The following is a 26663-nucleotide window of genomic DNA, read 5'->3' on the forward strand; positions in this document are numbered from 1 at the left end:
AGGGGTTTGAGGATATATCTTAAAATGAGTGATTACTTTTTTTCTGTATTAAAAAAATAATTTTACTCATTTCAGTGATTTTAAGATACTTATTATTTTGCCACATATTTTGTACTCTGGTTTAATTTCAGAATTGGATTGCATTATTGGTGACAAATGATACTCAGCAATCTTCCTGGGAGATGACAAATCTGTTTGCCTTTGTACTTACTTGCTTAAATAGTCATTCGTAGGGTATGTTTCTTCTCTCTTTTAGCTAGCTCCCAACTGTTATTGTCATTACATTGTATGCTTTTCAACAGTCACTTACTAGTTATAGCCAATTCTTACTACTATTACATTTCTTATAAAGTTCATTTGAGGGATTCAGAAATAGTTTATTATTGTCATTGGCTGTTGGGCCCTTGTCTTTTGAGGTGATTGCATTGGCTTTTAAGGAGAACAGATGGTAATTTATAACATTTCTTTCTTTTTTTTTTAACAATATTTTACTCACATGCTATATTGCTCTTAGAAAGCACCCTATTTGATAGGAATCAATATTTGAGCAGCAAACATGGAGTGAGTAAGCTTGCTTCATAGTTTTTCCTGGTGAGAGTCATGATATTGCTTATTTATTATTATTTCAACTCACCTGAAAAAGAGATAAGGAATCTTTTTTGGTAGATTGTTTTAGGGGGTTAGCCTAGAATGACCTATTTTTCAGTATCTTCCCATGCTTTTAAAGTTGCTTGACTCAATTTATCTTATTTTCCCCCTTAGATAGACATAAATTATTAATAGATTTCTTCCTAGATTGATAACACAGCCAGTCTCCAAACACTTTTAATATAGTCCCATCTTATCTTTGAGGTCTGAGTGATTTGGAATTGTGAGACAGAGATACTGAATGAGAGTTATACTCTCTTACTTATGTCAGTGGTTTGCAAATTGGAAATCATTATGCACAAGGCCATGATAGGGTCAGCCTAGGTATATCAGTTTCAGAGATGTATACTTTGTTTTTCATAATTATGTGATGTCATTTATTATAAAAGGAGTATATATTCATTGTAAAAATTAAAATGACACAGAAGAGAAAGTTAAAGTTTCTTGTTTCCAACACTTGCCTACTCTAATTCCAAAGAGATAATTACTAATATTGATACCCTTGTGGAAATTTTTTAATTTATAGTCAAACATAGAGAGCATATGTGTATTCTATGTTTTATAAATATAAGAAATATATATTTTGTTTTGCATAAATTGGATATTGCTATTTGTATGCTTTTGAAATTTGCACTATTAATTTACTAACATCTTGTAGAAATTACCACGTTGTGTATAAAACGGCTTATTTATTTTAAGTAACTGATTAAATCGTGTACCTTATTTTGTTTAGCTGCTCCCTTATTGATGGATTACATTATTACTAGGTTTGAATAAAATAATAATGAAAGAAACATGCTTGTATCTATAGATATAGACATAGCATGTTTCTTGTATGTATATATTACATATTTGCACATTTGTAATGCTATTTCTCTAGGTATATTTTTTATTGCAATACTCATACAGAAAAGTTCCCAAATTGTAAGTTAATTTTCTCAAAAGTGAACATACTTGTATAATAATCTTTACCAAAATCAAGACATAAAGCATTACCAGCATCCCAGAGGCCCTCCCCTCTTTTGTCCCTCTTAGTCATAACCCTCCCCTAATTCCTAACAATAACCACTGCCCCCTAACACTTTTGTCATGGTCTGTTAGTTTTACTTGATTTTGAATTCATTGTAAATACAGTCATGCACTATCTACTGTTGTTTTACATTGTTTATGAAATATATCCATGTTACTGCATGTAGTAGTAGTTCTCATTTCTATATAATTGTCAGTTGTGTGACTATATCAAAATTTATTCATACTAGTGTAATAGGCATTTTTATTATTTCCAAATGTTGGCTATTATGAAAAGTGCTGTTGTGAATATTCTTAGATGTGTCTTTTGGTGCATGTACATACGCATTTCTGTTGGTTCTGTACTTAGGATTGAATTTGATGGGTATGCATATTTTCAGCTTCTGTAGATACTGCCAAAAGGTGTTTTAAGTTGTTTTGCCAATTAAGACTAATTGTTCCATATCCTTTGTATTTAGTAATGTCAGTCATTTTAATTTTAGCCATGATGGTGGTTCAGTAGTGGTATCACAATGTGATTTTAGGATACATTTCACTGATAATTAATGAAATTAAATAACTTTCTACCTTTCCTGATAATTTGCATATTATTTTTTTGTAAGGTTTATGTTCATCTCTTGCTCACTTTCCTGTTAGTTTGTTTCTGACTTATTTGTAGTAGCTCTATTTGTTGGATTATGTATATATTGCAGTTATCTTTTCTACTCTGAATTGCATTTTTACTCTTTATAAAAACAGAAGTTAATGTTAATAAAATTCAGTTTTTAAGTCTTTTCCTTTTGGTTAGTGTTTTGTATATATCCTGTTTAAGAATCCTAAAGTCAAAGATATTTCCCTTTAACTTCTAGAAGCTTTATGGTTTTCCTCTCCCATTTAGATTAACAATCCATTTGGAATTGACTTTTACTAATGATGTGAGATAGGGATGAAGATTTTATGGCTTTTTTTTTTCCAATCAAAATTTTTTTCAGTTTCTCTTCTGGCTTAATGTTCCATTAGAACAACTTAGCATAGTAAGATAGATTTTTTCCTTGATTAATTCTAGGTATTTATACTAAGACTGGACTTAATATCTTTTTAAGATTTTAAAGTTACACATACTTATTGAGAAAATGTGAAAAATATTAAACTAAAAAGAATAATGAAAATTGCTGTGATCTTACTAGTATAGAATAATCACTACTAACATTCCATTGTTAGCATGTTAGTGTTTTCTTCTTTTGTTTTTCTGTGTATGTATGTGTGTGTTTGTATAAGATTTGCTGCATATGTATTTGTTTGAACAAAATTGTAAAAATACACACATTTATTTATTTGTCACTTAATCTTAAATCATAAGCATTTCACTGTCACTAATATTACTAATATTCAGAGTAAAATTTCTAATAACTGTATGTCAAACACCTGTCCTGTAATTTATCTCAGTACTTCTTTATTATTGGATATTAGACTGTTGGCAGTTTTTTTTTGCTATCATAAATAATAATGTGATGTTACATGTAGACATTGTTGTCATGTGAGATTATTCAGTATCAATTTCTTAAGACTTAATATGTAATGGCCAATTTGTAGACCATAAATGTTGATCAGTTTATTCTCCCACTAGTAATGTATGAGATTCCCAACTTAACCTTATAAATGAGCTAGAAAGGAAATGTAAACTGTAATTTCTAGGTTTGTATATGATGTTGAGGGAAAAAGACAGCTGGACTTGGTCTTGGGTTGGGAGTGCAGAAGAAAATTAATAGTCTTTAGATGAGTGAGTGGGAAAATACAGCATATTGAAAGGCAGGAAATTTGGAAGGAGGTTCTGGTGTGAAAAGGAAGATAGTTTATTTTTAGCAATATTGAGATCTAGATAGTGGGATGTCTAGGTGGAGATGTTCTGTAGACATTAGTAACCCTCTGTGTTTCTAGCAATTACACATCTGTAATTGATAATAATTAATAACCATGAAGATTTGTTTAGAACTTACAGATATTCAAGATGCTCTTTATGTAATCTCATTTGATTTTCTGATGTGTATAAGCTGGATATTATTACTACCACCAATTAACCAAAGAGGGAATGATCATGATAAGAGTGGCATCAGGAATCTCTCTGCTGTACACTGCTCTGTACTGTAGTTGACACTTTAGATATATAAGCTCTTTTAACTCTATGGAAACTCTGTGAGGATTATTTCCTCCATTTTATAGGGAAGAAAGTACAAAGTGGTTAAATTTTAGTTGTTCACCTTCACACTGCTAGTATTGCTATTTGGATTATGTTGTGTTTCTTTTAACTCCCAACCTATGCTTTTCTTCTTTTTCCATACTATTCTGGAAGCCAGGTTCACCCAGATGGTAATTGGAAGAGGCAGGATTGAAACTCAAGTCTTAACTCCTCACCTAAGAATTATTGGTGTTTTGTTCACTTAGTTATTTTTCTTTCCCTTTAGTAGTAGATGTTTTGGAACCACTGGAAATTCTTTCTAGATTCTGGTAACAACCAAACTATAGTTCATGCATGGAAAATTAAAATATGCTCCTGCAAAAATCATTTGAAAATAAGTCTAAATAGGTTTATTTAGAAGCAGTTGTAATAGAAATAACACTGGACAAAAAGATATAAGATCTTGGTTTAAGTCCCAGTATTGAAACTTAATAGCTTGGGTAAGGTACTTACCTCTCTGAAGTTTTTAATTTTCTTGATGGTAACATGAAGATGAAAAATAATTCACAGGTCATGGTAGTTAATATCTCAGTTGCTAGATTTGAAAGACTTGAGTTTAAATTTGGTTTCTCCTCTTAAATAATGGGATTGTAGACAAGTAACTTAACCTTTCTGGACCTTAGTTTTCTTATTTTTAAATGGGATGAAAATACCTCATAGTGTTCCTGTAGAATTAAACACAGTAGACTGTACTAGAGAACATGTTCCTCTCCCCAAACCATTGTACCTACGATAGTGTCTGACTCAGTATATGTGAGAAAAATCTTAGTTTATTATGCTGAGGAGGAGAAATCACAGATTTGTAGAACACCATATAAATGCTAAGTATTTTTAAAAACAACTTTATCAAAATATAATTGAAATAGAAAAGATGCACACATATTTAGTGTATACAACCTGAGTTTGGGATACTAAGTATTTTTGAGTTAGAAAATACAAAGTTAGAACGGTTATTACACTTTTCATTTTGAAATAATTTTAGGTTTATAAAAAGTTGCAGAAATAGTATAGAGTTCACCTAAACCCATCACTGAGCTTCCTGTAATATCAAAGGTCACTCAACCATAGTACAGTTACCTAAACCAGGAACTTAATATTAATTAGGGCTACTAATTAAACTACAGAGTTTAGTTGAATTTGATTTGTTTGTCCCCTCATGTCCTTTTTCTGTTCCGTGATTCAGTTCAGGACGCCACAGCGCATTTAGTTTCTGTATCTTAAGTCTTCTTTTTTCTGTGGCTGTGCTCATTCTTTCATATTTTGTGACCTTGAGGCTTGATGAATATTGGTCAGTTACTTTCTAGAATTTCTCTCAGTTTGAATTTGTATGATGTTTTCTCATGATTAGCTTGAAGCTCTATATTTTTTGACAATCCTGCAGTGATGTGTTTTCTCCTCGGTATGTATATCCTGTTAGGGAGTACACGATGTGGATGTGTCTTACTACTTGTGATATTAACCATGACCCTTTGTTAAGGTGATACCTGCCAGTTTCCCTCACTGTAAAGTCATTTTTCCCTTGGTAATTAACAAAGATCTTGAAGGAGATACTTTGAGTCTGTTCAATATCCATGTTATTCAAATTTTACCTACAGATTTTAGCATCCATTGGTGGACTCTGCTAGCTGTAGTTATTAATGTGGTGTTTACCTAATTGTGATTTTTATTTTTCTCCTTTGGTCTGTATTAATTGTAGCTATCTCTTCTCCCCCATTTATTTTTTTCAGTTATTTTAATTTATATCAGTATGGATATTCATTTTACTCTGTGAGCTATAATCCCATAATGTCATTACTTATTTTGTTGCTCAAAATGTTCCAGCTTTGCCCATTAGGAGTTCTTTCAGACTGGCTCTTCTGTTCTTTTGATGTATACTGACCGTTTTTCTGGCTCTGTAGCTTCTGGCACTACAAGATGTTCCATGGTCATCTTCTGTTTTTTCCTGCCCTGGCCCTGGAATCAGTCACTTCTCCAAAGAGCCCCCGTTCCTTTTATATGGATAATGGTATTTAACTTTGTTCTGGGTGCTAGGTATGTTGGATGTCTTTGTTCCCTGATCTCAGCAAATAAAGCTGGTAGGGCCTAGGCATCTGTGTTAAAAGAGATTGAATGGGGAAGAGGAAGGGAATGTAAAGTATAGTTAAGACATATTCTAGATCAGTAGTTCACAAAATTTTTGGTCTTGTGATCCCTTTACTTTAAAAAAATATTGAGGACTCCTAACAGCTCTTGCTTATGTTGGTTATATACCAATATTTACCATTTTAGAAATTAAAACTGATAAATTAAAATTTTTATTTATTAATTTAGAAATAACAAATCCATTATGGGTTAATACACAACACATTTTTAATGAAATATAACACTTTTCTAAAAAAAGTTCGAATTAGTTGTACAGTTTTACAAATCTTGTCTGGCTTATAAGATAACTGGATTCATATGTTTGCTAATACATTCAGTCTGTGGTGACATCACAGATTAGTTAGCCTCTGGAAAATGCCACTACATACTTGTGAGAGGAGAGTGAAAATAACAGATATTATTATGAAAGTATGTTTGATCTCATGACCACCCAAAAGAATGTCAGAGACCTTCAGGAGTCCCTGGACCGTGCTTTGTGTATCACTGATACGGATTTACTGAAACAAGAAAGGTACACATGGACTCAGAAGAACTGCCATGAGGAACAGGAGAGTACTTAAATCATGATGTTGTGGAAGTTGAACAAATAAATTTCTATGTAGGGTGGAGTTGGGAGGTGGTCAACACTATTTCAGTAAGATAATTTGATTTGATTACTTCGTCCCCTTTATCTTAGAGTTATCTAAATTATAAGATGCTGATGTAGCAACCAAAATGCATATTTATAGTGAGAAATATCAGGGAAATGGGCTAGAATGTTTGTTGTGAAATGTGGGTCCCTGAAACTTTTCAAAATCAAAATATAGCTGGGACTTGCTCAAACCCTGACAAACATAGCTCCTTTCAGAATTTCACCTGCAGTCATAGGTCAGACAGGAGGGAGGGTTGCGGTTTGTGATAAGCACAAAGGCCTATCCATCAGTGTGTTGCTTCCCCTCCCTTCCCTGTTCTGTGGCTTGATGAGTTTGGAATTAGAAATCTTATTGACTGGTGACATCTAACTTCTTCCCAAAACCATCCTGAAAATACACAGAGATAAAAATACACATACACTCTTGGTCTTAAAGTTCTCTTTTTCTTGGCTCCCAAATACTCCCATATATTGATAACATTCTTTCTTTAGACAGTATGTTTTCAGTACAGTTAATTGTGTTATGTCTTGCTTTTTACATTTAAATACTTGTTAGGCTTTAGTCACGTTGACTCAGCCTGTTTCTTTGACAGCATTTTGGAACAGTTTCCTTCAGGTGGTAGTTAAGTATCCTTTTTATATGGCTATATACTATTTTTACTCTCAGAATAACTTATTTCTCTAAATTTGGGGGCAGTTATTTTGTCTGTATGCTTACTACAGATTATACTTTAAAAGTTTGGCCATGAGAAGAGGGAAGTAGTCCAAAACAAAAATGTTGCTTCATGAGAATTTATTTTCTAGGAGAAATTTAAGTGTGTTTTTAGGCAGAGAAGTAGCAGCTGGTGGAGTAAGATTATTTTAGAGAGGTAGTGAAGCAGCAGAGCCTTGGAGATCAGTAGGAATGGAATCAGCATAGAGTGTAGAGAAAAGCACAAAGAAAACTTCCTTTTACTCACACAGGGTAGGGATGGGAAGATGAATGAAAATGCCAAAAATTGAATTGAGAATTGAAAGGAACATAGGATTCCAGATGGAGAGGAGAGGTGGTTTCAACACCAGAGAGAATCTTGAAAGCTGAGTTGGAGAGAGCATAATCAATACCATGGGCAACAAGGAGCTAGTGTAGAATCCTCTCTGGGGAGATGACAGAAAGCAGTTTTTTATTACTTTATTTGTGGAAGAATACACTGGGGAGATGATAATGTCCTAAATAGTGAGGTTGATAAGATTGATCGGAGTGAAATGGATGTTGTTGGATATGGATGTAGAATATTGAGAAGGAAGAGGCGAAAATAATTCTACAGAGTCACCTTCTTATTTGGAAGTTGTGGGTAGAGGGTAGACTAAAATCTGCAAGCCAAATGAAATGTTTATTCATTGTCTGCCATGTTTGGCATGAATCATGCCATTATTTAAGGTATATTAGTTAAGTGCATTTACATTTGTTATGTCATTTATTAACCTTATTGAATCTGGAAGAAAGAAGTTGGGAAGAGTAGCAGGTTTGGAAAAAAAAAGGGTGATCTATATGATAAACCTGCAGCTCTGATTAAGACTCTCATTTTTTCCATGAAGCCTCTTACAGTTACTTCAAATCTCATTAATTTCTCCCTTTGATTCCTGTTTGTATTCCCTGTACCATTCATTTAGATTGAGCCTGATATGAGCTGTCTTGAATTATTAGTTGTTTTTTTGTAATGCATCAAAATTCTCCATCTACATTTTTGAGACCTTTGAAAAGGAGATTTTATGTTTAGAATATGTTCTTAGTATCTAGAATAATGGTCTACACATGTTAGAATTGCAGTAAATTTAAAGCTTTTATTGTATTACTTTAGGCTGAGTTTAGCACATAGCAAGCACTTAATTGCCATGAATGAATAAATAAGTGAAACCTATTATAGGAAATACAAAAGAAGAACATCTTTCATATAAGATATGAATATTGGTACGTGGACCAAGGTAAGATGCAGGTATATGAAATAGTTAGATATAAAATCTTTCATATAAGATATGAATATTGGTACGTGGACCAAGGTAAGATGCAGGTATATGAAATAGTTAGATATAAAAGCAGGATAGTTTGTTTTGGGACCAGAAATAAAATCAGTCTTAAAAAAATGTCATTGTGGATTCTGGGCTTGAGTTATTAGTGATTAGAATCAAGGCAAGGAGTTTTTCAATGTAGAGAGGGCTCTTTATGTTTAAGGTTGGGAGAATAAAGAGGAAGATCAAAAAATGAGGAAAACGTTAGGATAATTAAGATTTTAGAACTAGTAAGAAAGACCCATCATGGCAAGAGGTGAGGAAGCATGGCACTCTCAGGACTGTACCTCTTTTAGGATTTGGGGGAAGAAGTTAGATGAGTATAGAAGGTAGATATGACATGGGAGTCATGCCTGATGGCCTCTCTAGTCTCAAAATGAGAGGCCTAGAGGGACTTTAGTTGGAGAGTGAGTAGGGGTCTTAGAGTTTTAGGTGGAGAAATGTCTGGATTTTGTCAGATCTTAGGAGAGAAGAGTGAGTGGGTGGGTTAATGGACACTGTTCGTGTTATTTTTAGGTTGGGAGTGAGTGGCATTGAAAAATTTATGCTCTCAAATGAAAGCATGAGGTTGTGTATGGGACAATAAAATGGTAAAGCTTAAAAGAGGAAGAAACCAGGGTGTTTTTTTTTTTAATCTGACATATTTCTAGTTTACTGGCATTCTTGATGCTCTAATGAGTATGTTTCAAAAATTCAGCAAACCAGTCTTTTCAGATATCACAAATTTGCAGATGCCTGTTTTGATTAATTACACTTTGGTTTATTTTAGGTGAAAAGTTAACACAGAACTTTATTTTCTTTTAAAGATAGTTCTCAAGGAAAGAATAGACAATTTATGGGTAAATTATTTTCTCTTTTTTCATGCTTAAGAAGTTTTCCTGTTTTCGTAGATTATTATTGTCTTCTTTGGGCCAAAGAAGAATTAAGTTTTTCCAGACTTTTTGCAACTTATTCTTTCTAGCTGTCTTATCATCACCTTACCCATATCTTCATGTTTTGGGATTTACCAACATCTTTTCTAAGCATCTTAGGCTGGACCATGTACTTCAGTATGTGGTTATGTTATATATTGAGGAGATAATTTTATTCCCTTTATGAAGGGTGGATCTATTAGAGCATTCTAAAAATGTAACTTGCTGTGTGCCTATTGACATTCGTAGTGCTTTAATCCATTTTACTTTTCTAGGTTTGGGTCTGTGCTTTCATAATGTAAAAAGTGTACCTTATGTTTGAAAATGCTAGTACTAATACCACTTTCCGTGTATGTGGAAATGAAAGGTTTAGTATATTATTATTAATCTTCACTGTTGACACTTAAAGATTTGTGATTAGCTATTAATGGCAAAATTTATTTGTGAATTTGTCTTATACTCTACTTGACTCTTTAGCTTAAGAGTTCCTCTGTTTCCTATTGCTGTATATTACATTTTCATGGTTTCTTTGCAGTTTATAAGCTGACAGAAATGCTGGAACTTCTTTTTGGTGCCCCTGCAAAATAGAACAGTGCAATTCAACAGCTGTTTAGATAGTCTGTTACCATTTCTCTTTTTTACTCATACTCAGTTCAAAGTAGTTATATTTCAGGAAACATCACTTGCTAACCTGTCAGAGATGGTAACCTGTCTGTATTCCAAAGCCTTGTTGGTGGCAATTTTATCATTCTATTTTATGTTCCAAATAATGGTATTGAAAGAAGCCAAGAAATGGTCACTAGTTTTATCCTATAGCCTGATAAAGGAGTTATTAGCTAAATTTACATCATGTTTTTGTGTCAACATTCTCCTTGATTAGCGGTATACTGCCTACATTTCAGGAATTTATGAAGGGATCTTATTTTTTATTTTGTCATTCTGAAATTCCTGACTTATGTTGCATTTTCCTCATGAACCCCTTCTGCACAGCCATGCCTTCCAACCTGACACTATGAATCTGTAAGATGTTTATAATCTTTTGCACCATTTTTTAAGTATTTTTTTAAATGTAGCTATTAGCTCATTGTAGTTACTGGATTATTATCAAATATTTTCTTCTATGCTTATAAAAAACATTTATTTCTCAGGGTCTGGAGACTGGAAGTCTGAGATCAAGGTGTAACATTGTAGAGTGAGGGCCCACTTCCATGTTGTAGACTTTTGTTATGTCCTCAGATGGAGAAAGGGTTGAGGATTTTAATGTTTTTCATAGCTCGTTGAGTTGAAAATTTCTTAGTTTTAAGTTTCTTGTGTTTTTCATTTCAAGGATAGATTGAAAATGTAGTGAGGAGTGGATGACTGAGCACCATAAATTTGGAAGAGAATTAACATTACCATTAGTGATCTTAGAATGTTGGTGTATTTTTTAAAGATAAGCAACTCTTTATATCTGTGAGGACTGGCAGCTCAAGATGGGATAACATGGTTGACATCTTAATGTTTCTTGTAGTATCTCTACTTATTGTATAATTGGCATCATGTCTTGTGCATAGCAGTGGCCTAAAACCATATGCAATTCTATAAACACATATTTGATGATGATTTGTTGTAGTGGCCAGGAAAATACTTGCTAAGATACTGTCAAAAGTGTTGAGCTTAAAGATAATTACATTTTCACTGTTAGTCTTTTCTTTTGATATGATTACCTTTTAGAATTTTGGGTTGTTTTCATGCTATTTTGTAAATTGAGAGAAAGCCCACTGTGAAGTCCGATACCCTTATTACTATCCCCCAGTATTTGTTTGATTTTTGGAATTTAATCTTTTTTTGTGCTTTTAACCTCAGCATCAGTTTCCTTAAATATGGAAGTGAAAGTGATGGTACTATGTCTGACCTCTACTTTATTCTGTGACATCTTATAATCACTTTTTCCCAGGATATCTTTAATCTTCTTTTTCAGGTAGATTTTAGTAAAATGTTAGTTTATCTCTCAGTTTATGAACTTTTAATTGTTATTTTTCATTTGCCTATTAATTCTTCAACTATATACTTGCACAAATACCCATAGATAACCATTCTGGGAGCACTTATGTGTATGTAGGGTTAGTAAAGGATTAAACATACAATGGCTTTTTGTCACAGTGGACTTTTTATTTCTAAAATTGGCTTTTTTTTTTAAACAGATAAATGTAAAGCAGGAAATTACCTTTCCTGATGTATCTGAGCAACTGATGAGAGACAAAAAACAAATCAGAGAGCCAGTAGACTTACAGAAAAAGAAGAAACGGAAACAACGTTCTCCTGCAAAAGTAAGAGAATATATTAAGGTGGTGGTCCCTAACCTGTTAATCCCAAACTCTTGGTTAATCTAATGGGTAGGAGTCTGGCTGGACCATAAGGCAGACAGAAAAAGTCTCATGTGGCATAGTAAAGTTGGAATGTTGCAGCAGCTTCCCCAGGAGGGAGTTATGAGTGACTACATGGAGGTGGTGTGCTATTGCTTTCAATTTTTCTTCTCTTTTGCCATACTTTTCCCTGAAAACAAACTTTCCTTTCTCCATGTCTTTCTTTTCTATAAAAACTAACAAGGTGGTATGTTTCTCCTTCATGTTAGTTTTACTCATTTTAATAATACAGTTTCAGGAAAATTCAACACCAGTTACTCATCGGGAAAAGGTAATGAGTTTAATCTGTACTAGAATATAAGCTCCAAGAGGGTAGAAATGTCATTTTATTCAGAGCCATGTCCCAAGAGCCTAAAATAGTAGGCATAACAGACCCTCAGTAGATACTTCATGGGTGAATGAATGGACTGGTAAAAAAATAAGTGACCCAGTAAATACTAGTAGGAATCGCCTGCCCTTTTTTTTTTTGTATCTATATTGTATTGTAACTGTATTTAGTTGTCACTGTTTTCTCATCTATTATGTATATATATATATATATCACAATTAATTTCTCAATTTTCTAGTCTATATTTGGGTTTCCCATTTTTCACTACTGTTAACAGTGCTATACAGATTTCTGTACCTGTTTCTTGCTTTGCATTTACAGCATTTTCTCTTCCACATGTAACTTGTACATAGACTGCTAATAGTTTTTTTTTATTGAAGTACTGTTTGTAAGGTTGGAGGCACTGGAGGGAAGAGTGAGCACGTTGGACACTGATGACGTGCCAAAGTCCCCGGCTGCTGCCCCCTCCCAACCTAAATAATGTGCCTTAGGCTAGCCAATCCTTGCGCTGCTGTACATCTGTGCTCTGCCTCCCCCTACCTTCTTTAAAAACTCGCTGCCTGCCCTGCTGGGCGTGACTTCTCCAGCCTGTGTTTCAGACTGGTGAACCTCGCCCAAGATTGCGCTCAAATAAACTGCCTGGCCCTTTATTGCCTCTCGTTGCCTCTCGTTTTTGGTTAGAATTTATCTTGCACTGTTGATGTACAATCTTATGTTGGTTTCAGATGTACAACACAGTGGTTCAGCAGTCACCCATATTCAGTCCTCACCCGCTCTAGTGCGGTTACTATCTATCAACATAGAAAGATGTTACATGATTATTGACTAAATTCTCCATGCTGTACCACCATCCCTATGATTTTATATTGTGATCGTGAATTACTGTGCCCCTTTATCAGCCTCACCCTTTCCCTACCCCAACCCCTCCCCTTCGCCTGCTTTTTTTCCCATCTTCAGTACAGTAATAGTTGACTATACGCAGCATTTTGTTACTCCTAAGAAGTCTTTGAATTTCATGCAGTGTATTTACATTTTATAGTTACTTTTCATCTTTTGTTTTCTTTCCTCATATGGTGAAAAGGGCTTTTTTAAAAAGATCATGTCGTAACATGACCTTTTTTACTTTGATTGCTGCTTGTTTTTGCATTTGTGATTTAAATCATAGTCAACATCATATATTTTCTATCCTTTTGAACTGCTCTGTGTGCTGGGACCAGCTTGTATTGGCTTGCTAGAGCTGATGGCTATGTTTTTAGGAATTTTGCAGGCCAGTGCTAAAACCATTGGTAGCTTAAAATTACCCATAGTATTCACACCAGGGAAATCAGCAAGTACTTCCCAACCTCTGACTCCTTATTAATCTGTTGTTAAACATTTATTTACTAACATACCATTGCTTTTGGGATGTGTAAGTATACCTACTGTAGAAAACTTTGAAAAATACAGAGGCTGAAATAACCCATAATCACATTGCCTAGAAATAACTACCTTAATTTCTTCCATCCTCCTCTTCTATCTTCAGATTTATATAGATAGAATGAATTTCCTGATTTTTTCACACTTAAAGTATAAGTTATTTTTACATTTAAATATATTAATGATTTTAATAAAGATTTTATTGTTTTTTGATGTATCACATAAGTGATGATTGCTATGTTGTTGGAAAGTTTTTTACTCTTTGCTTTAATTTTAAATCATAGTGCACTTAAAATATTTGTGTATAGATCTCGTTGAATCAGTGCTAGATCACTGCTGAATACAGGGCACCGTTTTTTAAAAGGGTGTCTTGGTAATGTTACTCCTTGGAGAAATGTGCCAGTTACACTGCTACCTGCAGTGGACGTCCCTAAGGTGTGTCAGTCCACCACACACCTTGGCTTTTTTTTGTATGAGATTTGGCTTTTTTTTGTAGTTTAAGATGGATGTCTCATTATAGCTTAACTTTTAATTTCTTCAGTTACTGGTCATACCAAACTTGTTTTTTGTAATTATTGGCATTTTTTATTTCACGTTATATGAAATTCCTCCCTCCCTCCTCCCTTCCTTCCCTTTCTTTTCTTGGAGTTAATGTTTTTCCCAGCAATTTTTAAGGTACTTTTTTTTGTTGTTTTGTTTTGTTTTGTTTACATTAACAAACAAATCAAGTTTTTCATACATGGAACAATAACAAGTTTTGAGGAAAAAATTGATTTCTAGAATTGTGATAGTGGTTATGTTTTTTTGGGGTTCACTGCTCATCTATGGGGACTATTTCAAGTCTTTAGAAACAACATAATATATGTAAGTTCTGCATTTTCCTTGATATTTTATTGCCGTATTTTTCTGGCACTATTCTTGAGTGTAATGTATTCTGAAATTCTGACTAAAATTCAGATTATTATCTCTTAGTAGGGTGCTGTTTACAATCTTTATTTGGAAATACGTTCTAGGGGTGTTTTTAAATACATACCAGAATTTTACAGGGTTTAGGCTATTTGTGCTTAATTTGAGAGAAACTCATTTATAATGTATTATAATATTTCTAAGGGTATTGTTTTATAATATTACATTATTAAGTTTTCTATATATATGTTGAAGGGTCCCCACCAGTAAGATGGCAAACTTCCGGCTTCTCTTCGGGGTCCTCAGTTCCCGCCGGCGCCACCTGAAGCCCAATCACCTCTCGCCCCCCCTCCCAATCCCAGCACCTAGCCAACAGCCACCAGCCCCGTAGAAGTGACACCTCAATCAATTCATGCCCCTTCCTATATAACCCAGTACCTTTCCCTAATAAAGCGGAACTCTCCGGTGAATTACTGCTATGTGTCGCTCCTTTCCTTTCATATGTAGTTGCTATAGTTAATATATTTATTTAGCTGCTAGATGAAGATTTGGCTTATTCTATATTAGATATAAGAAGCTGTATTAGATATAAGAAACTTCAACTATATTAGATATAAGAAAATGCTCCTAGGTAGCCCTTTTAGGAAATTCTTAGGAGCATGAAATGACTAGAGATAATATATGGCAGACAGGGGTGTGAGAATAACAAAAACAAGTATTTTAAAATTGTTCTGACATGTTACATGTAACAGGACATAGAATGGTTGTGGACTGTTTTTAACGCTGGTCTGCAGTCTGTAGATGAATGGATTTTTGTTCTGGAGTCTTAGAACTTTGAGGCATAACTGTTGTGTCATTTTACATTTTCTCAGGCATGTGTTAAAGTAACTCTTTCTGCCCTTTTGTATGAAGAGAAAGAAAAGCCTATCTTATGTTTGTAAGTCAATAGTTGTTTGTTTTAAATTCCTTAAAAACAACTTGAAGTTTCTCAAAGAATTATAATTTATTATACTTAGACGACCCCAGTCTCCCCCGATATCTTTCCCTAATGTTGAACTTTGCCATTATGGGTATTTTGAGTATGTTTCACCATTGTGTCATACTGGGGATCTCTTACAGGAAATGTAACCAAAGTAATGTGATAGATTTTTTTTTTTAGTAGAAGTGTAAAGGCTTCTGCATCTATATAAATGTGGCTCCCTTCAAGATAAGCTTTGTGGTGAGTAGTACTGTATTGTCATCTTTAGCTGACAGAGATTTTAAGCAATAATTGTTTCCTGAGCTTTTATAGCAAAGCCTAGGCATCTAAAGGCAGATTTGATACCGTAATAACATTTGGCAACATGTCTGGAGAAGAAAAGGATTATTTAGCTAGGGAATGTTTTCCAAGTCAAGTTATTTGATACTATTATGGAATGCCTGTTGTATGAAAGTAAGTTTTCTACACAGTAAAAAAGCTTATCTCTTTTAAATGTCAAATTTAATTTTATTTTAACCACTTTGTTAAAAATCTTTAGTGTGTTATTTTAATTGTAGCATACTTGGACATGACTCAGCTTTTAGTGTTTTGGGGTTGATGCTGTAAACATTTTTAAAAATTACATATATTGTAATGAAGCCCTCTGGGAGGCCTGAGATATTGGGCTTTTCCCTACGTCACTCTGAAAACTCCTGACTGTTAGAATTCGTGTTTTTTGACTGCTTATAATTGCTTCACGGTCTCATTCTTTAATGACATGCTATTCATTTCACATTGCCAGACCTATGTGACCACTTAACATCATGTTCCATTGTCCCTTTGAATCTGTTTTTGTTTTGTTGTAGATTAGGACTACAGAGAACTAAAGTTACTAGAAATATATGAAAAGTCTTAGCAGATTTAATTCAGTCTCAGTGTTCTCATGTCAGTGGTTCTCCCTCCTGGCTCTCTGCATTAGTCACCTGTGGGGCTCTAATAAATGCCCAGATCCCCATCCCTGGAGATTCTTATTGAGGAGATTTCCATTTATACCTTTAAAGAGTCCAAAGTGATTGTGATTTATATTTAAGCTTGAGACTCTCAAGTCTTGGTGCTAGAAGTTTCTATATAAATGAGGTATTACCTCCTGACCTTGCTACTGACTTGTTATGTGAATTAGGTGATAATATTTTCCACCACAGGAGGATTTTATGAGGATTGTTGAGTTCACATTGATAAATTTTAAGAATGCTTTTCATTAACATACAACAATGTTATCTTAATCAGTATCATATATACTTTATAATTCTTTTCAAATGCCTTAGTAATTGAATGAGGTAGAGCAGGGTACTGTAATTATTTACTTGTCCTTATTCTGAAATGTATCTCCTTTTTCATTCTCTTGGACAATAATCTGACTGCCTATTATGTGCCAGGAACATCTTATCAGATGCTGAAGAAAGGAACAGGGTATGTTTGTTATAAAACTTTAGGTGGTCTGGGTAGAGATTGATTATTCAGAATTATGCTGAACTCAGAAGGGAAGATCATATTCCACAAATCAAAATTATATAGAGAATCCTTTCCCAGCAATTTACTATACACCATAAGTGAACCCCAGAAAAGATTTGTGATTTTGATATCAGAAAGATTTAAATTTAATGGTATAAAATGAGGAAAATTAAAAAGAGCAGAGAATTAGATAAATAGGCATTTATCTTTCTCCTAAATGTTAATTTGATGGTGGAAGAAATGGCTTTGAAAATCAAGGATCGTAACACCAGGGATGGAAAAACGGAATAGTACTTAAAAGAAAAATAAAGAAGAAAATTAGTAAAGGAACATACTAGTATTTCATTCATTTAATTTTCTCAGGGAATTATATATTCTGATTAATAATTTTTCCACAGAACCAAACCCTAACTTCTAAAAATATTTAGATACTCTTTAAAAAATATCACATACTTCTTTGCCTAATATTTAGGAAACATGAGAGAAATAATCTTTTCTGAAACTTGGGGTCATTATGAACCTCAGTTATTACACCATGTTTATGATACAATGAATTTTATGTTCTGGCACTGTTGAAAGCTTGCCATTTTACAATGAAATTTGATAATGTGTAAAATCCAATATTGAGAGACAGTAAAAATCCTGAAGAATGAAATAAAGTGACAATATGATGGTGGATATTAGGGATAACTAGGATAGTCAGATGTGGTGGTGGTTATCGCCCTTGATGACTTTGTTACTTTGTTGTATGCCTTGGAGTTGCACTGTCCTCTTTTGGAGAGTAAAGAGAATTTTATGATCTTGCTCCCCATCTCCGGTTACAGTAAAAAAACTCATAATATGTAAGAAATTAAAGCTATCTCTTCTAGATTGTCTTCTGGGTTTTGGTGGGTTAGCAGTTAATTTAGATTGATTTAAGAATGTGTGATAAAACCTATAATTATTAGTTTAAAATATACTTTAATAATAATTTTAGTAGTATGTAGTAGACATAGCACAGAATGGAGAAAATCATGTCTGCCTTTTAGGAGAGCAAAACCTTTTCTCAGTGAGGGGCATCCGGTTTTAATTATTCAATTGAATTGTTCAATTCAGTGTGTGTGTGTGTGTGTGTGTGTGTGTGTGTTGTAGCTAGCTGGGCACAGGGTTGGTTGAGAACAAAACACATTTACTACTGAACCATGAGATTAAGAAAGTAGATTAATTGAGGAGTTCCATTCAGTAGTGAAATTTTTTACTGAAAAAATTTTAAGTATATTAAGTATATATTAAGCAGTTAAGAAAATCAAGTATGTTTAATATTGTTTATAGACCTTTTACTAAATACTTTCCTGTTGATAAGCCTGATTGCTTGTCTTTATAGTATGCCATATTTCTCCAAAAGTAGCAGTGACAGGCGGCAAGATAAATCCTGTGGAGATAAAATATCAGGCACCTTAGGACTTAAACTTTGAAATTTCAAATTCTTTACTGGTAAGGTATGCATATGTTGAAGGGAAAGAGAAACAGCAAAAGTATTTTACAGTACTAGTAGCAAGTAAGACTGCTAATCTCTAAGGCAAACATACTTAACTGGCAGATCACATTCTACTAAAAGATCCTGAAAGGGTATGAACAAGCCAAGTCTATACCAAGGAAGAAAATTTTGCCTTCATTAATTAATGTGCCATCTCTGTTCCACTAAGGGACTTTGTTCTCTGCACATCTACTTCTCTGGTACTACCTACTGATTTTTAAAAAATTGGAAAGTATCACTTTCTGCAAAGATTTTTAAAAAGAATAAAGTCGTAAGCTGTTGAAATGTTTGGTAGGCTTAACATGCAGCCATGTCAAGTGTCACTATGTTCCAGATGCTGTTGTGGACACTCAGGTTATAGTGGTAGATAAAACAGGCAAAATCAGGCAGTTAGATTTTTTAAAACAGATTATAAACTGGTGCTCTGCTGAAGCAAGATAAATTTTACTCTTGTGTCCTTTGTACAAAGATATTTGTTACCTTGGCCTAGAAAAGAAAAAGAAATTAAATATAAGATGTCCCAAAATTCTATTTTTCTTTGAACTTAAATGTGCTAGATTTTTTAGTCTGCTTATTCATAAGCCAGTGTTAGCTGTTTGCTCTGTAAACTCCACCTTGATTAAGGCTTGAATCTGCGGTGAAAGGCAGCATTACCTCCAGTGCAGAAAACAATGACCTAGAACTCCTTAACTCTTCATTAAAGGGCTTTGTAGAGTCAAGAATTACATCCATTTTACATTAAGTAACTTGTGCCAGATTTTTCCTTTCAAAGCCTTTCCTTGCAGTTGCTATGCCACAAAGCTATCCAGCTGCCATATTTCTTGGCACTTGGGTCTTCTTGTTACCAATATAGTGAAAAAATACCTGGTGCTCTGAGTTCTGTTTTATATAAAATGTTTAACATCTTTTTTATTTGTTTTATGTTAGAAATATTTTGAATCATATTTTAAAAGATTTTGTTTTTTCGTTTTGCACAGTGTTCAGTTGCATATTATCTTGTGACTTGGAGGGGCTGAAAAAATTTTAGACTGGCCAGAGATGAAACTTTGCATTCTCACTGACTCTCTTCAGGAAGCTGTGACACCCACTTTAGTTCTTGTGCCAAATGTTTCGCTCTGTGACTTTGGTGCATAGACTTTGAAGCATTGTTGACCACATTGGCAGCTTGCCCAGAACCCAAATGCCCTGTATAATTTGCATAATAATTACCGTTGGTTTACATACAGCATAGGCTAAATCGTCTTCCTCAGTTTAAAGCAAAAAATACTTAAAAAAAATAAAGCCTTTTTCCTTAGCTACTCCTCTTTTCTAAGTTTGAAAAGGAGTCATAACTGTATTTGACTTACGGTCAAATTGTATTTCAGACCCTAATCAGTTCCACAGGCCTTTGTATTTCTTAGATGTTTCCTAGATTACTACCCTGTGTGGGACAAAGTTTCTTAGCTCCCACTCTTGTTTGGCCCCACTTTCAGTATTGCTTCCCTTTCACTTGCCTTGCTCCTCCTGATCTTAAATCCTAGCTTTCTTTTTTTTGCTTCACATCATATTTTGCCATCTTTTTTCTCTACTCAATAAAAAGAGGGATTTATTATTATTTTCACTCTGCCATGTGTCTGATGAGAGAGGCAGTTTAATATTACATGTTTAACATGTGAAAATGGTTGGTAAATTGTAATACATGAGGCCCAAAAGTGAGCCTCTTTCTGCCTAGCACCGTCCAGACCAGGTCCACAATATTCTCAACCTCAAGAAACCCAAGAAGATAAGGGTTGATTTCTTTGTCACCTATTTTCTTTCCCCACTCCCACTCTAATTTACTTATCCAACAAATAGTTTTGGGAATATACATAACAATAGTTTAGTAGCCCTAGAATAGTCTTAGAGGTCCTGGACTGATCCAGACTCCATAATTATCTAGAATGACTTGAAATTTTATTCTTCTCTTTTTCTTTTCTTTAAAAGAAAAAAAGGAAAAGAAAAATAGGTAAGCATTTATATGGGCCAGAAAAATGTTTTAAATATATACAATATAAAATCCCCCTCCCATCTATCTCCTGTCTGCCAAGTTCCCCAGCCATCACAAGAGAGGTTATATATTTCTATGTATACCCTTCTCAAAAGTTTTATGTATATACAAAGATATATTCCTATATGTACTCTCTTTCGTACAAAGACTAGTGAAATTATACTGGCTTCTGAACTCTGCTTTTTTCACTTAACAGTAAATCCCGGAGCTTTTATAAGTATATAGAGAGCTTTCTCATTTTATTTTATAATCATATAATATTAAATTGTATTAATTTTGCATGATTTATTTAACCAGTCCTATGCTGACTGTATTTACACCATGTCTAAAACATGAACTTTTGTCCTTTGTATGTGAGAATTTGAAATTGATAATAAAGCTGTACTAACCCTAGCAGAGAACACTTCGGGATTCTCTTTAGACATCAGCTTTGGAGAGGGCGGGGCAGAGTCCTGAGATCACTCAGCCAGCTTCCAAGGTTTTATCAGTAATTTTTACCCACCTAAGTCACATTGTACTTTCCTACAATTAATAACATTATTTTAATAGCCTTTCAAGATTATTTAGGAAAAAATGTATCATCATCTCTGGTGACCATTGTTTGAATTAAATTCTTTATAAATTGCGTTTTTAAAACTTCTCTCTTTGTTTTTGCCCTTGTTTTTGAACTAGATCCTTACAATAAATGAGGATGGATCACTTGGTTTGAAAACCCCTAAATCTCATGTTTGTGAGCACTGCAATGCTGCCTTTAGAACGAACTATCACTTACAGAGACATGTCTTCATTCACACAGGTATTTCTTGAATTAAAATGGGCTTATGGTCATTAAAATTATTATATTTGCTATTTTCATCTTTGTGTAAATGTTATTCATTCCTAAGACCGTAGCTAACATGGCATTTCAAATAGAGATACCATAGGCCATATGGCAGAAGGAAACCAGGAAAAACTTTAAATGAGAAAACAGCGTGAATGTACAAAATTAATTAGTCTTAATTGGACACTTTTTGGCTTAATATGTTCCTTTTAGCTAGAGAAACAGTTAAAGAATGTATTTCTAAAGCTTGCAAACATTTATTTTTCTGTGCAAGGTGTCCAGATGGAGTTTGAAATACGAATTTGGGAATCAAATGTGAAAAAAAATGATAATTAAAAACATGAAGTTGTAGAAAGCAGTACTAAAGACTGATCACATATTTGGGGAAACAGACATGTAGATTGAAGTGAGGGGTCAGGGGGGAGACAATAATAAAATAGGTTTGATAAACTAGGAAAATACAGTAGTATCCTAGAAGGCAAAGGAGAGAGAATTGCAAGTGGGTATGATCAACAATGACACAACCTTCAGAAAGGATAGAAAGGGAGAGAGAACCTAGACAAAGCCATTAGAATAAATAACAGGGAGGTCAAGAGTAGCTTTTAAGAAAGCAGAGTATAAGGGGTTAAAGCATAAGTGGGTGGTGAAGAATTTGAGACATAGGGTAGACTACTCTTTTAAGAAGGTGTGGTAAAAGGAGAGAAAGTAATAAGGTAGGATAGTTTCAGGATTTTTGGTTAAGTGTCTTTGCATAGGGTAGACCATAGAGTACTTCCCTTAAGAGGAAGGCTCCAACAGAAAGGAAACCTTTGAAGAAACAGTGGGTTGTTGTGTTCTTTTATTTAAGGATGTTTAGAATGTTCTAAAGGTTCTGAAGAAAATAAGTGAAAAGTGATGGTTAGCTATAGAGAACAAGGTGGGTGGCTCTTCCAGATAAAAGGGAAAAGGAGATGTTTAAGACACAATAGATAACATGCAAACTCCTTTGTAGCCTCATGATTTTAAAATTCTGTTTTAAATAGTTTGATTTCCTTTTTTTTCCCCCTTGAAGGATATAGACCAGATTTAACCTCTTCTTTGTGTGATTGTGAGAACGCGATTTTTTTAAATCTTGGGGGGAAAATTGAGAGAAAATGAAATTCTGTAAATACTGTTAATGAACAGAATCAAAAACTTTTGTGGATGATTTGGAATTTTCCAGACTTTGGACTTAAAAGATTTATCTTTCCTCAGTAATAGTAACTATAAACTGTATTTTGTTCAGTAACTAATTTGTGGATGTGAAATTATTTTAAGGCGAAAAACCATTTCAATGTAGTCAATGTGACATGCGTTTCATACAGAAGTACCTGCTGCAGAGACATGAGAAGATTCATACTGGTGAGTGTTGTCACCCTTACGAGGCTCGTTAAATTGCCGTTTCAGACATAGGGAAGGATCTTTACTAGTAGTAGCAAGTGTTGGTGCTTTCATTGGTATTGTTTTCTAAGGAAAGAGACCACAGTGCACCTTTTTTCCTCCTTCAACAAATCGGTGTTAAGTGTTAGGACTTGGCTTAATGTCCAAGACCAACAAATTAATTTGAAGTAGAGTTTCATAGTAACTTAAAATATATTTAGTGACAAAAGGTGAGTTATGTGAAAAACTGTTTCCTAAGTTGTGTAATAAGTTTAGAGTTGGTAAAATTGTCGTTCACATTTTTTTCCTTATTATTTCATGTATACAGCTTACTTTATCAAGAGAGTTGTAATCCTGATTAGTTAGAAATTTCCAAGTTTTCAGCTAAGATGTTAATGATTTAGAAACATGTATTTTGGAAGATCACTCTCTATAAAGGGACCCACGCCTTAAAAAGTCTCATTTTAGAGCAAATAATTTATTTGCATTTATTTATCTTTTGACGAGTGTAAAACCAAGTTTTATATGTGACCTTGATTTAGGAGACTTTAAACTTTTGGCTTTTAATGTCTCTAAGCCTGGTAAGAAGTATTTCTTTAGAATTTATTTCCAGCAGTGTTATACCTTTTTGTGATGGAATAAAAGCAGAGTTAGTGAAAGTGTATAACTTTGATCCTTATGTTTAAATAGAATTGAGAATAATGATGATAATAATTAATATTAAAACTATTAAAGTTATTCATATTTGTTTATATTAAGTACACAAGCAAGTACATTCCCAGTGTTGTTATTTCAGTGTGTTCACATGGTACCTGCAGTACCTGTGAAAGGGGATCCTTGGGCAGTTTGTATGTAGAAGCAGGAACCTCTTTGGCCTAGTAACTTTACTTCTTTGCCCCTAGCAAAGAAGCACAAATGTGGCTGGTCTCCTTAAATAAAACTTCAACTATGCAGGCACATCTGTATGCTTTGAAGTTCTACTTTTCAAAGATCATTATGCACACCACCCATTTCAGTGTCTTAAGTAAACATTTATTCATCACTTCCAGATGAAAAGGAGTATATGAGGCACTTAGGAGAAAGAACAACTTTGTAGATTTTATGTGACTGATAGCTTAGTTTGCATTTCTCTGTAATAATAAAACCTGATCAGATGATAAATGAAAGCAGTTAAATATTTTTGTATGTTTTTAATACCTATTAGATTTTGATGATTTACTTATTCAGTGAAAATTTACTGAACCTTCAGTATTTTTCAGGTGCCAGAAATACAGATATAATATAAGGCAGTTTCCTTGGAATATACATTCTAATGGGAGAGTCACACATATAAATAAGGGTAGTGTAATAAGTTTTACAGAGTTTTATACAAAATGCTGTTGTGTCCCAAACAAGCCAGATGGGCTGTCTGTTGAAGGTTACATTGGGAAAGCAACACAGGAAAATCCCGGGAAGCTAAGTAAGATGTGTGGTGTGTGTATGTGTATCTGGGGGTAAAAAAGGATTTTTGACACAATACTTACCCTTACTGCACTCTGCTGTATTCTTATCTGTTGCAGTAAATTCTTTTTTAAAGTGCTGGTCGCAATCCTGTAATCTCACTGGAAAAACAACTCACTAGGCCATGGGGTATCTGGGATTTAAACAAGGTATAATGGGTAGTTAGCATTGATTGAGAATTTACTAAGACCAGGTATCATGTTGCATGTTTTGTTAAATATCTCCTTTAGCCCTCATACTAATCTTAAAAGAGAGGAGTTATTCCTGTCTCCATTTTTTAGATAAGAAAGTAGTTGAAAGCACCCTGAAGAAACTTGCTTAAATTTATGTAGTCTAGTATGTGATGGAGCCAAGATTCCAGCTCAGTCTCTGTCTCTAGAGCACATAAGCAAAACACTGCAGAATCTGACTAGCAGCAGAACAAGATCTTTTGACCTTTTTGAGTTTTTCTTGTTCTGCTACTAAGCCAGTAGTCATGGTTTAGCCTTCTTTCTTACAGGTTTAGTAACATCTAAAAGGGGTGGAAGCAAAGGTGGAATTCTCATGTTATATAGAATACAGTTAGAAGAAGAAAAGGAATTGAGAGAGGAACCAGGGCAAACCAGTCACTGTGGTTCCTTAATAGAGAAAAGTCTTTTGAAGAGAGACTCCATTTTGCTCCACTGTCCCCTTCACCCTCATCCCCACTCGCCAGAGGGAACTGGTATAAAGGGAATAGATTGTCCTTTATTTTCTTGATTCTTTTTATAGACTCTTTCTGAAGACAGTATGGTAACGTCTTATAATCAAGATACCTTATAAGCTGTACTTATCTGCGAGTGTATATTTAGAACCACAAATATGTTCTTTGATTGTTATTCTGTCCTTATTGTCTTTCTTTCATGTTTTAAATGGCTTTTATTTTTGGAGGAGGATAGTACTGTAAAATGTGCCCAATGCCAAGGATTTCTCTCTAGGGTCTTAGTTTAGAAGAATGCGTTGAAATAGTTATGGCAGTAAACAAAGATTCTGTGTATGTTTATCCATTTTAAAATTGTCAAGAAGGTAATGAGTTACCTCACAACTCATCCTCAAGGTTGTATGGTGAGAACTACCAGTTCTTACAGGCTGTTGCCCTTACAGCCTTTTCATCCTTTTAGGTCTCATTATCTGTCCGCTATACTCTCCCAATCCCCAAGCCCATTCTCTGCTCCATTTGCAACATCATTAAAATCGTTACCAGGTTGGCTACTCTCGCCGTCAATAAAGGAATATTTTGTGGCTTTTAAAAACCAGGAACCTAGCTTGATTTGGTTTCAAGTAGAGAAAATTAAAACTCAGCCCAAAGAGGCTGTCACTTAGTTATGTTTCCTGCATTTGGTCTAGTCTATGCAGTGTCATTTCAGGAGAGAGTACCTATTTCATCCAGAAGCTGATCCCTAAAATTCTAGTTAAAGCGTTATTCCTTTAGTCTAAGGCAATGAAAACTGCCAAAATGCAAATATCCTTGGAATTGCCATTTTTGGCAACTGTGGGATTTTATATCTTTTTTGTGAATATATTATAGATCCTTTACTTGTGGAAGGTTTGGGGATATGGGAGAGAAAATGAGGACTTGAAGCATGGTTGAAGATGATAATCTTAGATGATCATTTGTTTAGAGTCAGAATTACTGCTCAGGTACATATTAAGGTTTGACATTATCGTCACTGGCATATTTACTATGAAATCAGGGTCATTTATTTAATTGCCTGTTCGTTTGCATTTCCAAATGTGTGTATAGAATAAATGTTAGAATGACACATAACCAGTTGTGTTCTTTTCTAGTCACTTTGTCACCATTTTACTCTAAGGAAATGCCAGTCTTATTTCCATGGGGAGAGGTGTTGGGTTTGAGGACTAAAGAACTTAGGTACAATTATCAGTATTTAATTTTAATTTTTTATTAGTTTTCTACATTCCTCTAGTAAGCCACAGAATACCTATTCTGATATTCTGACTGTTAACATCAAATTCTGGTTGTTTTTTATAGTTTTGGCAGTTTTCATAATTTATTTTTAATTAGTAAAAATGTTATTCAACCATTTCTGTACGTAGGGAAATTTTTATAAAATGATTTCCCCTCAAAAATAAAAGATTTTGAAAATAAACCAGGTGATTCAAAATTACCATATTTGTTAGGTCTCTTTTCCCATATATATTTTTTAAGTTGTTTGTTCTTAAAATATGTACAGTTCTATAGATACAAACTTGTAAGAAACACTGGAAAAGCCT

At 34.0% G+C, this 26663-nt stretch overlaps 1 protein-coding gene across 5 annotated transcripts in view; it reads left to right on the forward strand.

Annotated features, from left to right (window-relative positions):
- ZNF148 (zinc finger protein 148) overlaps positions 1–26663 on the forward strand; it is a 124434-nt gene that overhangs the window by 74779 nt on the left and 22992 nt on the right. For all 5 annotated transcript variants that reach the window (XM_073231496.1, XM_073231497.1, XM_037013090.2 and 2 more), the window contains 3 exons: positions 11809–11934; positions 21365–21488; positions 22809–22892. In XM_073231496.1, coding sequence (XP_073087597.1) covers positions 11809–11934; positions 21365–21488; positions 22809–22892 — 334 coding nt within the window. The remainder of the gene's footprint in view (positions 1–11808; positions 11935–21364; positions 21489–22808; positions 22893–26663) is intronic.

Source organism: Manis javanica, chromosome 3 (assembly GCF_040802235.1).
Source record: "Manis javanica isolate MJ-LG chromosome 3, MJ_LKY, whole genome shotgun sequence".
In the NCBI taxonomy this organism is placed as follows: Eukaryota; Metazoa; Chordata; class Mammalia; order Pholidota; family Manidae; genus Manis; species Manis javanica.